At 55.0% G+C, this 16,914-nt stretch overlaps 1 protein-coding gene across 7 annotated transcripts in view; it reads right to left on the bottom strand.

The window, feature by feature from the left end:
* KMT2E (lysine methyltransferase 2E (inactive)) overlaps positions 1-16,914 on the bottom strand; it is a 1,891,352-nt gene that overhangs the window by 66,795 nt on the left and 1,807,643 nt on the right. For all 7 annotated transcript variants that reach the window (XM_086966923.1, XM_086966942.1, XM_086966930.1 and 4 more), the window contains one exon: positions 16,485-16,582. In XM_086966923.1, the coding sequence (XP_086823049.1) occupies positions 16,485-16,582 (98 nt within the window). The remainder of the gene's footprint in view (positions 1-16,484; positions 16,583-16,914) is intronic.

Genomic DNA, 16,914 nt, shown 5'->3' with positions numbered 1-16,914 from the left:
GCGGCTCAAAGGGAGCACACATCAGATAGGTGAGAACCAGATTCAAGTCCCACTGGGGCATCACGAAGGGAACAGGAGGGAACATATGCGTGATGCCCTTCACAAATCTACTCACAATAGGGGACTTGAATAAAGAAGGCTGATCTGGTAGCCTCAAGAAGGCTGATAGAGCAGAAAGGTACCCTTTAAGAGTGCCCAGAGCAGAGCCCTGCCGGGCAAGGGAAAGAAGAAAGAGCAGCACTTCCGAAAGGGGTGCAGAGAGAGGATCCACAGCCTTTGCTGTGCACCATGCCACAAATCTGTTCCACCGGCAGGCGTATACCGACTTTGTGGAGGGACGCCTGGCTGCCAGAATGATATCACAGACTTCGGGAGGCAAGTCAAATGGCCTCAACTGCCGCCGCTCAATCTCCAAGCTTGTAGGTGGAGACTGGACAGGTTCGGGTGCAGGACCATCCCCTGCTGCTGCGACAGAAGGTCCTCCCGAAGAGGCAGACGAATCGGGGGATCGACTGACATGCTGAGTAGCTCGGGATACCAGTATCTTCGTGCCCAGTCCGGAGCCACAAGGACGACCTGGGCCCGGTCGCGCCTGATCTTCTTCAGCACTCTGGGCAGAAGTGGTATAGGCAGAAAGGCGTACAACAGACCGCAGCTCCACTCGCGACGAAAAGCATCTCCGAGCGAGTGCCGCCTTGGAAACTCCAACGCGCAGAACTGCTGACATCGCGCGTTCTCTTCTGTGGCGAATAGATCTAACCAAGGCTCTCCCCACTGTCGAAAGAGACCTTGCGCCACGTCCGAGTTCAGACGCCATTCGTGATCCATCATGCACCGGCGGCTGAGTTCGTCCGCCCTGGCATTCAGAGAGCCTGCCAGGTGTTGAACCACCAGGGTCACGCCCTGATGTTCCAGCCACTGCCAGAGGCGCAGAGCCTCCTGGCAGAGGGTCCACGACCCCACACCGCCCTGTTTGTTGCAGTACCACATGGCGGTGGTGTTGTCGGTGAACACTTGCACTACGCTCCCCTTGACAGAGGGGAGGAATGCCTTCAGTGCAAGACGGATCGCCCGCAGCTCCAGAAGGTTGATGTGGAGCCGGGACTCCGCCGGAGACCAGAGGCCTCTGATCTCCGCCTCTCCCATGTGGCCTCCCCAGCCCTGGAGGGACGCGTCCGTCACAACTACGTGCTCCGGCTGGGGTAGGGAGAGGGGTCTGCCACTGACCCAGTCGCGGTCCGTGAGCCACCACTGCAGTTGCTTCGCAGTGCCCTCCGAGATCAGGACATGATCGGACAGGTTGCCCTGATGCTGGGCCCACTGAAACTTCAGGTCCCACTGCAGAGCCCGCATCCGCCACCTGGCGTGACGCACCAGAAGGATGCAGGAGGCCATCAGCCCCAGAAGCCGCAGCGTCAACCTGACCGAGACCCGGGATAACGGCCTGAATACAGGAATCAGAGCCTGAATATCCCGAACCCGCTGTTCGGGTGGGTAAACCCGAAACTGCGCCGAGTCGAGAACCGCTCCGATGAAGAGGAGCTTTTGAGAGGGACACAGGTGTGACTTCAGCACATTGATGGAGAACCCCAGCAAGTGCAGGAGGTCGGCCGTAGTCTGGAGGTGGCTGACGACTGACTGGGGCGAGCCCGCCTTCAACAACCAGTCGCCGAGGTAGGGGAAGACTGATATCCCCTGCCTGCGCAGATGGGCTGCGACCACCGCCATCACCTTCGTGAACACCCGCGGGGCGCTGGCAAGGCCGAAGGGGAGCACGGTAAACTGAAAGTGCTCTTGGCCTACCATGAACCGTAGGTAACGCCGGTGGGCCGGCAGGACGGGGATGTGGAAATAGGCGTCCTGCAAGTCCAACGCTACCATCCAGTCTCCCGGGTCCAGGGCAGCCAGGACCTGAGCCAAAGTGAGCATCTTGAACTTCTCCGTCCGGAGGAAGCCGTTGACGTTCCGCAGATCCAAGATAGGGCGTAGGCCCCCTTTGCCCTTCTTGGGTACCAGAAAGTAGTGGGAGTAACAACCACGTCCTACTTCTGGCCCAGGAACGCGCTCGATGGCCCTCCTGGCCAAGAGGGCCGAAACCTCCTCTTGCAGAAGTTGCAAGTGATCCCCCGACACACGGTGGTATTGAGGTGGCATGGATGGAGGGGAAGACTCGAAGGGGAGGGAGAAACCCCTTCGGACAATTTGCAGCACCCACCTGTCCGAAGTGACTGTATGCCAGTGGGAGAGGTGATGGCGAACCCTGCCTCCCACAGGCGTCACATGGGCCTGAAAACTCGGACTAGGAAGGTTTTGAGGCGGGGGCTGCTGAGGGAGGTGTGGACTGGCCTCGCCGCTGGCCCCGACCACCGCCACGGCGGTTCCCACGTCCGCCACCGCGTTGCTGAACATTCTGCGGCGCGTGGCTGACGGTCCGTGGTGGGGCGCCCCTTCCGTGGCCACGAAAGGAGCGAAAGGCACCCGATTGCTGGCGTGGGGCCGTAAGGCCCAAGGACTTGGCCGTGGCCCTGGAGTCCATGAAACGTTCCAGCGCATGGTCTGCCTTGTCGCCGAAGAGGCGACGGCCATCAAACGGCATGTCCAGGAGGGTGGTCTGGACATCGGCCGAGAAGTTGGCGGACCTCAACCAGGCGTGGCGTCGAACCGCCACCGTCGTTGCCATCGCCCTGCCCAGTGAGTCCGTGGTATCCAGCCCACACCGGATAGAAAAACGTGCCGCATCTCGGCCGTCCGCAAGGGTTTGGCTGAGTTTAGCCCTGACCTCCTCAGGGCATTGTGGCAGCACCTCCGCAACCGTGTCCCACAGAGTGTGGGTGTAGCGGCCCAAGAGACAGTTGGTGTTCACAGACCGTAGCCCTAGGCTCACAGACGAGAAGACCTTCTTCCCGAACTGCTCATATCTCTTGGATTCCCTGTCGGGCGGGGCCGCCGGGAATGCGGTTTGGGAGTTAGAGGCCTGGATGACCAGGCTCTCGGGGGTGGGATGGGTGGACAAAAAGCATGGGTCGCCCGGTGCCGGGCGGTAGCGTCTGGCCACGTTCCTGTCCACAGGGGGGCCTGTGGCGGGCTTGGACCAAGTGCCCAGCAGAACGTCACACAAGGCCTCATTGAACGGCAGGAGGGGCTCCGCGGAGCCGGACTGCTGTTTGAGGACCTCAGTGAGGAGATTAGTCCTCACGGCCGCGACGGGGAGCTGAAGGTTTAAGGCCTTAGCTGCCTTCGTCAACACTACGCTGTAAGCAGAACCCGCCTCCGAAGCCACAGTCGGGGGCGACGTAAATCCAGTGTCTGGCGAGGTGTCAATACCACTGGCCTCCCCAAGCTCATATGTCCAGTCCTGATGCAACTGGCAATCACGTGCCAGAGGGTCCTCGGACCCCTCCCATTGCTCCTCGTCACCTGGCTCCTGGAGACCAGGATTAACAGCCAGGCCTCCTCGCGGAGATAGAAGTCTCCAAAGGCCGACGGAATCGGCGCCCAGCGGCGCCCTTCCGACTCCTGAGTAGGACCGTAGGAAACATTGGGGTCGGCAACCACATCGGCTGCCGGGGACGACACCTGAAGGGACGGCGCCGGCGAGGTCGTAAGGTCGACCGGCGAGGTCCCGGATCCGGAGCCGGATCCAGCAAGGTCGCGCGGCGCCGGGACCGAAGTCGCCAGCGGCGCCGGGCCCGAAGTACCCGACGTCGTCGGGGCCGAAGCGCCCGACCCGGAAGGACCTCCAGACGGAGCTGATCGGCCCGAAGGCGCCACGGGAACCGACTGAGGAGGGAGGGCCCTCATGGCCATGAGGTACCTCTCGACCTCCTCCTGCGACGCGCCGTGCCCAGGGACCCGAAGGTGTGGGGCAGGCGGCGACGCTTGCGACTCCCGCGGAGCCGCGTGGGCGGTGTCGCCCGAGTCCCCGGCCGCATCGAGCGAGCGTCGGAGCGGGTCGGAGGACCGATGGTGTCGTTCCGACCTCTCATGCCTCTTACCTGAGGACTTGGAACCAGACGATCGGTGTCCACTTCCGGAACGTCGATGACTCCGACCTCGCGACCTGTCCCTCGACCTCCCGTGGGACCGGGACCGGGACCGGGACCTGGAGCGGCGCGGGGCCGAGTGCCTCAGCTCGAGACGCTTGCGGGACCGCTCCCGCCTAGCCTTCGACGTCAGAGCCCGGCAGTGGACGCAGGTACGATCGTCGTGGTCGAGGCCTAAGCACTTCAGGCACCGGCGATGGGGGTCCGTGACCGACATGAGTCGGCCGCACTTCGAACAAGGCTTGAACCCGGGCATCCCTGGCACCGATAGTCGAGACAGTCGACTAAGAGAAGATCAAAAAGGATCAAAAAACTATTCAGTCAAAAAGTGACTGGGGGTAGAGCTTCTTCCGGATCTGCGCTAGCTGGCGCGGAAAAAAGAACTGACGTCAGCGCGCATGGGCGCCGTCTAAGTACTCCGACGACGTCATCCCGGCGCTCATGACGCCGACGACGGACGCGGAGCCGCAGACGACGCCTACCAGCGCGCAGGGGTATTGCTACGCAAAAGTTTCCGGATCCAGTCTGACGCCTGGGGATATTCTAAGGTAAGGAATCTATCACTAACGTGCCTCTTTCAGATATATCGTTACCGAAGGTAAGTAACTTGTGCATCTGAAGGAAACAGGTTAGTGTTAGATTCCTTACCTTAGAATAGATACTCCAGCAATACCAACCCCGGAGGTGGGTCTGCGAACCAATGATCACACCAGAAAGTCCTGGAGAACAGAACGGCCAGAAAAGCCATCGGTACGGACTGGGCTGTCCAGGCAGTAGTGTCTAGCAAACGTGTGCAGCGAGGCCCTCGTAGCTGCCTGACAGATGTCCTGCAAGGGGACTCACCGACCCAGGGCAGTAGTAGCCACCGTAGCCTGAGTGGAATGGGCACGCAGCCCCACAGGAGGCTCCTTTTTAGCCAGAGAATAACAAGCCTTGATGCACAAAACAACCCATCGAGAAATGGTTCGTTTGTGCAACGCCCATCCTTTCTTAGCGCCCACATAACCAACAAAGAACTGGTCATCCATCTGGAACTGGCGAGTGCGGTCCAGATAGAATGAGATCGCAGGTTTTGGGTCCAGACGATGGAGCCTCTCTTCCTTCGCCGCTTTCCTCGAAGCCAACAAATCCCTCGACTCCTCACAATCTGGCTTCCGAGCAAAACACAGCACTGAGACCGCCCTCATCGCAGCAACAGGCGACATTCGAACTCTACTGGACAATGAAGACACAGTCGCCCTCATCCTCCTCGACCTCTCTGCAGCATTCGACACAGTCTGCCACAGCACCCTTCTACAACGCCTCAACAACATCGGAATACAAGGAAAAGCACTTGAATGGATCACCTCGTTCCTCACCGGAAGAACTCAGAGAGTCCGCCTTCCACCATTCAAGTCCGAGGCCACTGAAGTCATCTGTGGTGTTCCACAAGGATCCTCACTCAGCCCCACCCTATTCAACAAATACATGAGCCCCCTCGCGGCCATCGCCCGCCAACACAACCTCAACATCATCTCTTACGCGGATGACACTCAACTAATCCTTTCTCTCACCAATGACCCCAGCACCGCCAAAACTAACCTACACGAAGGAATGAAAGAAGTTGCCGAATGGATGAAACAAAACCGTCTGAAACTGAACTCAGACAAAACAGAAGTCCTCATCCTAGGTACATCCCCCTCTGCATGGGACGACTCTTGGTGGCCGGAAGCCCTAGGAAAAGCACCCATCCCGACAGACCACGCACGGAACCTAGGCGTCATCCTGGATTCTTCACTCTCAATGAACAAACAAGTCAGCGCCGTATCCTCTTCCTGCTTCAACATTCTTCGCATGCTCAAAAAAACATTTCGCTGGATCCCCACCGAAACAAGGAAAACAGTCACCCATGCTCTGGTCACGAGCCGACTGGACTACGGAAACACCCTCTACGCAGGTACTACCGCTAAACTCCAAAAGAAACTCCAACGAATCCAAAACGCCTCAGCCAGGATCATATTGGACATCCCGCGGAACGAACACATCTCTAGTCACCTGAAAGACCTCCACTGGCTACCCGTCAATAAGAGAATCACTTTCCGACTACTAACCCACGCACACAAGTCACTCTATGACATCGGACCAGAATGCCTCAACTCACGACTGTCCTTCTACACCCCCTCCTGCCAACTGCGCTCCTCCAACCAAGCCCTCGCCACTGTACCTCGCATCAACAAGACCACCATGGGAGGCAGATCCTTCTCATACCTGGCTGCTAAAACATGGAACTCACTCCCCGCTTACCTTCGCCTTACCCAGAACCACCTAGCATTCAGAAAGCAACTTAAAACGTGGATATTTGACAAGTAATCCTCCTCCCCTCTCTAAGCGCCTTGAGACCCTCTGGGTATGTAGTGCGCTATATAAATTCTCTGACTTGACTTGACTTGACTTCCTCCTTCGAAGGATGCGGAGGCAGAAAGAAGGTGGGCAAGGTGATTGACTGCCCGATGTGGAAGGCTGTAACTACTTTGGGCAGGAAAGAGACGTGTCCTCAATCCTCAAGACCACTTTGTCCGGATGTACAGAAAGGAAAGGAGTTTTAGAAGAAAGAGCCTGGAGCTCACTCACTCTCCTGGCAGAGGTGATGGCAACCAGGAATGCAGTCTTAAGAGTAAGAAGACGGAGAGGACAATTGTGAAGTGGCTTAAAGGGAGCACACATCAGATAAGTCAAAACATGATTCAAGTCCCACCAAGGCTTCATGAAAGGAACAGGAGGAAACATGTGAGTGATGCCCTTCATGAATATACTTACAACAGGGGACTTGAAAAGAGAAGACTGATCATGAAGCCTTAAGAAGGCTGAAATGGCAGAGAGGTAGCCTTTGATAGTGCCCAGAACAGAGCCCTGCTGGGCAAGAGAAAGAAGAAAAAGGAGAACCTCAGAAAGGGGGGCAGAGAGTGAATCCACAGCCTTTGCTGTGCACCATGCCACAAATTTGTTCCACCTACTGGCGTATACCGTTTTTGTGGATGGACGCCTGGCTGCCATAATGACATCACAGACTTCAGACGGCCAGTCAAATGGCCTCAACTGCCGCCGCTCAAACTCCACGCATGAAGGTGGAGCCTGGACAGGTTCGGGTGAAGGACCGTCCCCTGCTGCTGCGACAGAAGGTCCTCCTGAAGAGGCAGACGAATCGGGGGATCGACTGACATGCTGAGTAGCTCGGGATACCAGTATCTTCGTGCCCAGTCCGGAGCCACAAGAATGACTTGGGCCCGGTCGCGCCTGATCTTCTTCAGCACTCTGGGCAGAAGTGGTATAGGCGAAAAGGCGTACAAAAGACCGCAGCTCCACTTGCGCCGAAAAGGATCTCCGAGCGAGTGCCGCCTTGGAAATTCCAACGCGCAGAACTGATGACATTGCGCATTCTCTTCTGTGGCGAATAGATCTAACCAAGGCTCTCCCCACTGCTGAAAGAGACCTTGCGCCACGTCCGAGTTCAGTTGCCATTCGTGATCCATCATGCACCGATGGCTGAGTTTGTCCGCCCTGGCGTTCAGGGAATCTGCCAGGTGTTGAACCACCAGGGAGACGCCCTGGTGTTCCAGCCATTGCCAGAGGCGCAGAGCCTCCTGACGAAGGGTCCACAACACCACCCCGCCCTGTTTGTTGCAGTACCACTTGGCGGTGATGTTGTCCGTGAACACCTGCACTACACTTCCCCGGACAGAGGGAAGGAATGCCTTCAGTGCAAGACGGATCGCCCGCAGCTCCAGAAGGTTGTTGTGGAGCCGGGACTCCGCCGGAAACCAGAGGCCTCTGATCTCCCTCTCTGCCATGTGGCCCCCCAGCCCAGGAGGGACGCATCTGTCTCAACTACATGCTCTGGTTGGGGTAGGGAGAGGGATCTGCCGCTGACCTAATCGTGGTCCGTGAGCCACCACTGCAACTGTCTCGCAGTGCTCTCCGAGATCAGGACGTGGTCGGACACGTTGCCCTGATGCCGGGCCCACTGAAACTTCAGGTCCCATTGCAGAGCCCGCATCCGCCACCTGGCGAATGCGAGAAGTTGGCCTGATATATGATGCTCACTAATTCTAATGATCACCTTGTATCAGTCCAAACAACCCTTATGGTGATTGGTTGTAAGTCAACCTTATAGACCAGCTATCCTAATGGTAGCATGGACAAAGCAGTCTTAGGCTAAACTCTTTTGGCATGTGAAGCCAGCTGTTTTAGCACATATAACCCCTTGAATACCAAATGAAAGGACAACACACAGGTAGTTATGAAAATAAACAAGATATTTATTAACTAACAAACACCTCTGAACTCTTTATGAGATCAGAGGGCTAAGCACATGACAAGACTCTTAAGAAAAATACGTTTAAGTTGCACAATTACAATGTTGCCCTAGGGGCACCACAAACCATATACTAAGTAAGTGGAATGTGAAAGTCGATAGAAGGAATGGAGCTGTCCAGAGGCTGTAGGATCGCTGGGACTACACTATCCTAACTTTAGGTAAGTAATAGGAGGCCCACGGAACGCATGTGCAGAGTGTGAACTCACACGCGAGATGCGTAATAACGTCTATGGACAGTACAGTTCAAGTAAAAGGTGAGTACGGACAATCCTGACTAGTTAGGACTAAAACGACTGTGGAACTGGACACTAGGAGAGTCAATCTACCCGTGAGCACCGAAATGCTCTTGTTACCTCACCCACAGGCTGCGGGTGCATAGGTGCGAAGTCGTGTCGGGTTCCGGCGTTGAAGTCTATGGAGCCTGAAAGAAAAGGTGCTGCAGGCGACCAGGAGGAAGATGTCCGGTGTGATCCAAGGGTGGATCAGTGAAGAGGAGAACCTGAAAGCAGAGGGGACAATGTTCAAAGTCACTAGCCAGTGACTGGAGGGGAACCAGGAGTGGAACCAGATGTCGTTGTCGCGATCAGGTGAAGAGTGGACGCTTGTCTCTGCAGCCACGTGGACCCGGAGGTGTCTTCGACGACCAGGATGGAGGCACGAGCTGTCCCACGCAGGCTCTCGCTGTCGGCAGTGTCGGATCCGGATTTGGAGTCAACAGGCCTTGGCAAAGGCAAACCACGCGGTGAGTGGAAATGGTGTCTGGAGTGGACCAGGAGGGTTCGGGGTGCTTCTCCTTTGCAGGGAAGCAAGGGCCAGTCTAGAGCAACCAGACCAGCAGATTGGATTTCAAGGTTCGTCATCTAGGAGGTCACTAGCCAGCCGGCAAGTGACCAGACAACGCGTCGAGCAGCAAACAGGCAGAAGGGCCCCACGCAGATCTCGTGGATGCTGGTTGGCTGGTCTTCGGTGCAGGAGCTGCTCGGGGTCGGGGCTTCTCAGTCCCCAAAGCACTTGGTCGAGGTTACCTCAGAAGTCGTGCTGGAGCGAAGTGCTGCTTCTTCCAAGGTGTCTCGTCGCACCCACGGATCTCAGCTGTGCTGCAGATGTAGGTAGAGGTCGGAGAGGTCTGGGAATACGGGTCTCGTCGGGCTCTGAAGTCTGGATCCTCGAGGGAAGACGACAAAGGGAAGCCGCTGGGCGCTGATGGTGCTTGCTTGTGCAGGGTGGACACTCCTTGCCCACAAGGGAGATTTCTTCAGTCTTCTTGGCAGAAAGTCGAAGTCCAGAGTTTCTTCTTGTAGAGTTTCAGTTCAGGATTAATCTAACTTGGAATGGGACCAGCTCCTACCTTTTACCTGCTAAAGGGGGTTGTACTATCACTAGGTCCCTCCTATGGGTGGGACCAGGAAGGGGGGGTGGTTACACCCCTTATCCTTTGTCCGGTCTTGCGCCAGAGCTGGGGCTGGAGAGCCCCAGGAACTGGTTTGGACCTGTGTATGCACAGGGACACCTTGTGTGCCCCAGGCATGTCTCATTCCTTTCAGCCCTGTCCTACCCAATACACAAAATCCTGTCTGGGGTGGTGCTAGCACCTCCCAATGCAGGAAACCCTTTGTCCTCGCTGGAAGGACTCCCAGCAGCAGGAGGTCAGACTTGTGTCTGTGGTGGTAGCATCCATTTTGTGACGCTGAGGCTCGGGTTAACTTTAACCGGGGTTCACAGTTAGGTACATGTCGTGTCCCTCTAAAAGGGTGGAATGCTACCCCCGTCGCCAGAACTGGCGAGGGAGTAGTATTCCAATTCGTATGACACCTTACTCGACATGTTTTGATAATGCTATGCCAAAGTTAACAATAACCGTGAGGTTATAATGCACTTAAGAGTATATGGTATAGCGTTATCATGGAAAGAGCTAAAGGACTTGGTTCCGAAAGCTGCAGACAGGCTCAGCTCATGCCAGAGCACTATCTCACATAATTCCAAGCACTCTGCCTCCAGGATTGTTAAGGCCTGCCATAGGAGTGACTTACAGGAGTATATGTGTCCATTTTAGGTTTAGATATAGGTATACTATATCTATAGCAAAGGGTGATTACACCACCTTGCCCCAGCTGATTGATCAGCCAGTTGTGTCAGATTTGGATGGCCATCCAGGGGTGGCATAATACATGCTGCAGCCTCTGGTAGGCCTTGGGTTCACTTATGCCCTGGGTACCTATGGTACACTGTACAAGGACTTACAAGAGTGACCCAATACCAATTGGTAAATGCACCTAAGGTACATGGATGTCAATTTAGAGAGAGAACAGCTAGGCTGTGGGTCTGATTAGCAGGCCCACATCCAGGGAAAGTCGTAAACCAGTGAAGCAAAAAGCAAAAATCTGGGGTGACCATAGGATTGCAGACCCTACTCTCCTACAACGTGATGCACCAGAAGGGTGCAGTAGGCCATCAGCCCCAGAAGCCGCAGTGTCAACCCGACCAAGACTCGGTATAAAGGCTGAAAGATCAGAATTCGAGCCTGAATATCCCGAACCCGCTGTTCGGGAGGATAAACCCGAAACTGCGCCGAGTCCAGAACCGCTCCGATGAAGAGGAGCTTCTGAGAGGGATTCAGGTGTGACTTCGGCACATTGATGGAGAACCCCAGCAGGTGCAGGAGGTCGGCTGTAGTCTGGAGGTGGCTGACGACTGTCTGGGGCGAGCCAGCCTTCAACAACCAGTCGACGCGATAAGGGAAGACTGACACCCCTAATCTGCGCAGATGAGCTGCGACCACCGCCATCACTTTCGTGAACACCCGAGGGGCGCTGGTAAGGCCAAAGGGGAGCACGGTAAACTGAAAGTGCTCGTGGCCTACCGTGAACCGTGAAGCGTTGACGTTCCGCAGGTCCAAGATAGGGCGTAGGCCCCCTTTGCTCTTCTTAGGAACCAGAAAGGAGTAGGAGTAACAACCACACCCTACTTCTGGCCCAGGAACGCGCTCGTTGACCCCCTTGGCCAAGAAGGCTGAAACTTCCTCTTGCAGAAGTTGCAAGTGATCCCCGACACGCTGTGGTACTGCGGTGGCATGGCTGGAGGGGTCGCCTCGAAGGGGAGGGAGTAGCCCCTTCGGACGATTTGCAGCACCCACCTGTCCGATGTGATGGTGTGCCAGTGGAGGAGGTGATGGCAAACCCTGCCCCCACTGGCGTTAAATGGGCCTGAAAGCTCGGACTAGGAAGGCCTTGAGGCAGATGCTGCGGGGGTGGATGTGGACTGGCCTCGCCGTTGTCCCCTGGCACCGACACAGCGGTTACCATGTCCGCCATCGCGCTGGATGGTAGTCTGCGGCCCGTGGCTGGCAGTACGTGAGGGGGTGCCCCTTGCGGGGCCACGAAAGGAGTGAAAGGCAGAAGTTTGCTGGCGCTGGCCCGACAGGCCCAAGGACTTGGCCGTAGCACTTGAGTTCTTGAAACACTCAAGCGCACTGTCTGCCTTGCCGCTAAAGAGGCGGCTGCCCTCGAACGGCATGTCCATGAGCGTATTCTGAACATCAGCCGAGAAGTTGGCGGACCTCAGCCAGGCGTGGCGGCGAACCGTCACCGTCGTGGAAATTGCCCTGCCCAGCGAGTCCGTGGTATCCAGCCCACATCGAATAGAGTACCGCGCTGCATCTCGCCATTCCGCAAGGGCTTGAGCGAGCTTCATCCGGGCCCCCTCTGGGCACTCCGGCAGCACGGCCGCAACTGTGTCCCACAGACAGTGGGTGTAACGGACCAAAAGGCAAGCAGTGTTGACCGACCACAACCCCAAACTTAAGTGAGTAGAACAGCTTCTTGCCGAACTGTTCATACCTTTTGGATTCCCTATCTGGGGGTGCAGTTGGGAATGCGGACTGGGAAATAGAGGCCTGGATAACCAGGCTCTCGGGGTGGGGTGGGTGGACAGGAAGCTAGGGTCGCCCGGAGTCGGGCGGTGGCGCCTGGCGACGTTCCTATCTACAGGGGGACCTGTAGCGGGCCTGGACCAGGTGCCCAACAGGACGTCTGTGAGAGCCTCATTAAACAGCAGTAGAGGCTCCGAAGAGCTTGCCTGCGGTTTAAGGACCTCAGTGAGGATGTTAGATCTCACTGTCGCGACGGGGAGCTCAAGAGCCAAGGCCTTGGCTGCCCTCGTCAGCACCACACTGTAAGCAGTCCCCTCCTCCGTAGCCACGGTAGGAGGGGAGACAAAGCCAGTGTCGGGCGAAGTGTCCAGACCACTGGCTTCCCCTTGCTCATCTGCCCAGTCCTGATACGACTGGCACTCCCGTGCCAGAGGGTCCTCAGACCCCTCCTAGTCTCCCTCGCCCTCAATCTCCTGAAATGCAGGTTCAAAGGATGGGGCCGGATCATAAAAGAATTGCTCTTCTGCCGGCGTCGAGCGATGCCGGATCCGGACCGAGGGAGGGACCGGGCACGACGCCGTCCGGGGACGGCACCGGGGCGACACCCTGGGGGTTGACGCCGGCGGGTTCTTACGGTCGACCAGCGGCGACCCGGATCCGGATCCATTGGGGCCCTTCGGCGCCGGGACCGAAGTCGCCGATGGCGCCGAAGCTCCCGACAGCGCCGGGGCCGAAGCACCCGGCCCGCTTGGACTCCCAGACGGGGCAGCGGGGCCCGAAGGCGCCCCTGCAGGACCCGACGGAGGAGAGAGCGACCTCATGGCCATGAGGAAGGCATCGATCTCCTCCGGCGTCGCGCTCAGCCCAGGGACCGGCGGGTATGGAGCTGGCCGCGACGCCTGCGACTCAGGCGGAGCCAGTGTCGCCCGAAACCCCGGTCCCATCGCGAGAGCGTCGGGGGGAGTCGGATGAGCGAGGTCGCCTCTTTGTCTTCTTGTGCCTCTTACCTGAGGACTTGGAGCCCGACAAATGATGACAACTCGCCGAGCTTCGAAGACTGTGGCCCTGCCACCGGTCCCTCAACCCCCTCCTGGACCGGGACCGTGAGCGGCGCGGGGCCGGCTGCCGGAGCTCTAGGCGCTTCCGGGACCGCTCCCACCTGGCTATCGACGTCAAGGCCCGGCAGTCGGGGCACGACCGGTTGTCGTGGTCAGCCCCAAGGCAATAGAGGCACTGAAGGTGGGGATCAGGAAACGACATCAGTCGGCTACAATCGGCACAGGGCTTGAACCCGGGCATCCCTATCGGCACCGAGAGTCACAAAGACTCCAAAAATGATCAAAATAGATCGAAAAAGTTTGGTCGAAAAGTGACTAAGAAGTACTGCTTTTCCCGGATCTGCGCTTGCCGGCGCGGAAAAAAGAAGAACTGACGTCAGTGCGCGAGGGCGGCGTCTAAGTACTCCGACGTCATCCCAGCACCAACCGCCGACGACTGACGCGGAGCCGCAGACGACGCCTACCGACGCACAGGCGTACTGCTACGCAAAACTTTCCGGATCCAGTCTGTCGCCTGGGGATATTCTAAGGTAAGGAATCCAACAGTAACTTGTTTTTTTCAGATAGGCCTGCCTTTGGGGTGACTTAACATAACATAACGTGTATTTGTAAAGTGCAAGTTCATCACTACGGGTATCTTGGCACTAAATAACAGAAGTTTGTTGTTACCCAACTCAATGGTACTCATTTTATCGACCTCAGAAGGATAAAAGGCTGAGTGGACTCGCCGGGATTTGAACCTGTGACCATGAGGTCAAAAACAGGCCCCTCCAGTAGACGCATTAGTGCACTGAGCCACCAGAGACGATATTAAGGTTTTAAGTGTAGTGACCTCAGATATAGGGAAACCTATATCTGTCATAAGTGGTGCTAGCACTCGCTTACACAGGCTGCAATGGCAGGCCTGGAGTCAAAATTCGAGTGGTCTCTGTTGGGTTGCATAATACATGCTTCAGCCCATGGGAGACCTCTGGTGTACCTATGCCCTGGGCACCTGGGTACCATATTTATTTATTTATGTATGATATTTGTAGAGCGCGAACAAATGCCCTAGGGCGTCTCGGCGCTATGGACGAAGCAGAGTGAGGAGATGAGGGAAAGGGGAACTATTGGTTGAACAACCAGGTCTTTATTTTTTTCCTGAAAGTGGTCAAGGTAGGAGATGACCTGATGTCGGGATCAAGGGAGTGCCAGAGTTTGGCTGTTGATACAGTGAATCTGCGATCGCCCCATGATACCGTTCTGGTTCGCGGCACCGTCATGAGAGATGCATTTATAGATCGTAACGATCGTTTGTGGACATGAAATTCCAGAGGATTCAAAAGAAATCGAGGGCCCTGTTTATGTGAGGCTTTATAGGCAATGCAGAGGGCTTTGAATTGTATCCTATTTTTCACTGCTAGCCAGTGGTAACCTTTGATAGTTTGGGCGATGGGTTGGAATTTTGGGTTACCTGAGAGCATTCTGGCCGCTGCATTTTGTATGGACTGTAGCTTTTTGATGACATTGTGTTGGGCGTTGACAAGAAGTCCATTACAATAGTCTACAGAAGACATCACAAAAGCGGTGACCAGGGTTTTGCCAGAATTGGGGGGAAGAAAAGGGAGTATCTTTTTTATGGTTTTGAGTTTAAAGAAGGATGAGGAAACGATAGAATTAACATGGGCGGAGAAAGTAAGTTGTCAATGAGTACTCCCAGGTTTTTTACTTTAGTGACTGGGAGGGGAGAGGGGCCTAAGTCGGAAGGCCACCAGGAGTCAGGCCAGGTGGGGGTGAGCTTGCCAAATGTCATGATCTCCGTTATGTCGGAGTTTAGTTTTAGACAGTTTGCGGTCATCCAATTGCTGATGACTAGAATGGCCTGGCAGTTCGGTCTGGACTGTTCTTATGGGGCACAGGGTCGAGACTGATTTGCATATGGCTGGGTCCAACCTGGGGTGGCGTAGTGGGCAAAAGAACGATGGATTTAACCCAGATCCTTTGACTGGGGGAGAATGCTTGCATTGCCAGCATTCCATCCATCATTTGTTTGCTGGAACTCTAACCATTCCCAAGCATCTTTAGGGTCATCACAAAAATGTGTCTTTCCTTCAAAGATAATTCAGAGTTGTGTGGGGAAAATTAAGGAGTATTGTAGACCTTCCACCTGGATAGCTTTCTTGACCTACATAAAGGAGGCCCGCCTCTTCTGTACTACCACCTCGTAATTTGGGAATATGGAGACTTCACTGTTGTTGATGGGCCTGAGTTCACTCTACACCTGAGGAGATCCCCAGCCTTTGTTTCCTCCTTCCGCCATGTCCTCAGCTCACCGCATCCATCGCCCAGGCCGCCCCTTCACCTTCATGCTTATTCAGGGCACTGGTCCGCAATTCTCCAGAAACTCGGTCACCTCTGTGTCTCGAAAAATGTCTCAGGACGTCCCACAGCAGGAGCAAGGTTGTTCTCCCCACAGCATACATTGCCACACGAGTGCGTCACATCCCCAACCTCCACGCAAGCAGTCTGCCATTCTGCTGTCTCCCTGCCGGCCAGCTCCTCTCGTCTGCTCCGTCAGACTAGCTCAGGCAGCCCTGCTATGGGCCCCGGCGCCCGGCCCTCGTCCTCTGGCTCCATCACAGCAAGCCCAGCGGAGGACGTCCTGGTCGTCTCCACTGTGTGCGAACCGTCATACAAGATATTTGCTTTAATGCATAAATGTGAAACTCTGGAAACATCGGGTGTGACAACAACACTGTTGATGAGGATGGTAGGTGCTATACCCATCCAAGTGTTTCATAAGCCTTATGGTACATTGTTTGTGAGATCTTTTACAAATTTGGTGTCAGGGTATCTTAAAACATGGGTTATATCTAAATTCAACAGGAGCTCTACAATAAATCAACTTGCATCACCACAGCATGCGGAGTCCCCAACTACTTTATAGCTAAAATGCTCAATTTACATCAAATATGAATTCACAGAGATGGCGTTTCATATTTTTAAACCTTTAAATTAGTCTAAGAATGCCTCATTGTGTCAATACAAAATACATTCATAGGAAGGTAATTTGGCAAAGTTCCTAAGCTCCAAATTTGACAGTTTATCCACTAACATCTTACACGAACTTCGAATATCAGATGTGCAAGGTATTAAATATATTTTAAGTGTGCATATTTTACCTTGCTCGGTTTCTCAGAATATTCACATGATTTCAAAGGGTTATTTGGGGAAGGACATTCATTTACGTTCTCTGGCATTATATTTTCAGCCTCCGCATCTGCAGACCAAGACAATCAGAGAATTCTGAAATTCAAAAATTGCTAGTGGAACAACAGCTGATAAAATCAAATAGTTCTTCTAAATCTCCTTTACAAGCTTTAAATCAGAATATCAATATAGCTGACCTTTTTAGCTAGGCCAATAAAAAAATATATCTGTTAGAAGTAATTCATATCAGAGTTAAAGAATTGCTACAATGAGCCAAAGTCTTTAAAAAGTTGTAAATCTTCAAATGAATGAGTTACTTACCTTCTGTAACGATGTATCTGGTAGAAACACAGTCTAGCCGCAAAATTAATTATCTGAGAATATCCCCCCAGGTGTCAGACT

The sequence above is a fragment of the Lissotriton vulgaris genome, chromosome 1_1 (assembly GCF_964263255.1).
Source record: "Lissotriton vulgaris chromosome 1_1, aLisVul1.2, whole genome shotgun sequence".
In the NCBI taxonomy this organism is placed as follows: domain Eukaryota; kingdom Metazoa; phylum Chordata; class Amphibia; order Caudata; family Salamandridae; genus Lissotriton; species Lissotriton vulgaris.
Note: the sequence above shows the minus strand (reverse complement) of the source record. Positions and strands in the feature narration are given on the sequence as shown.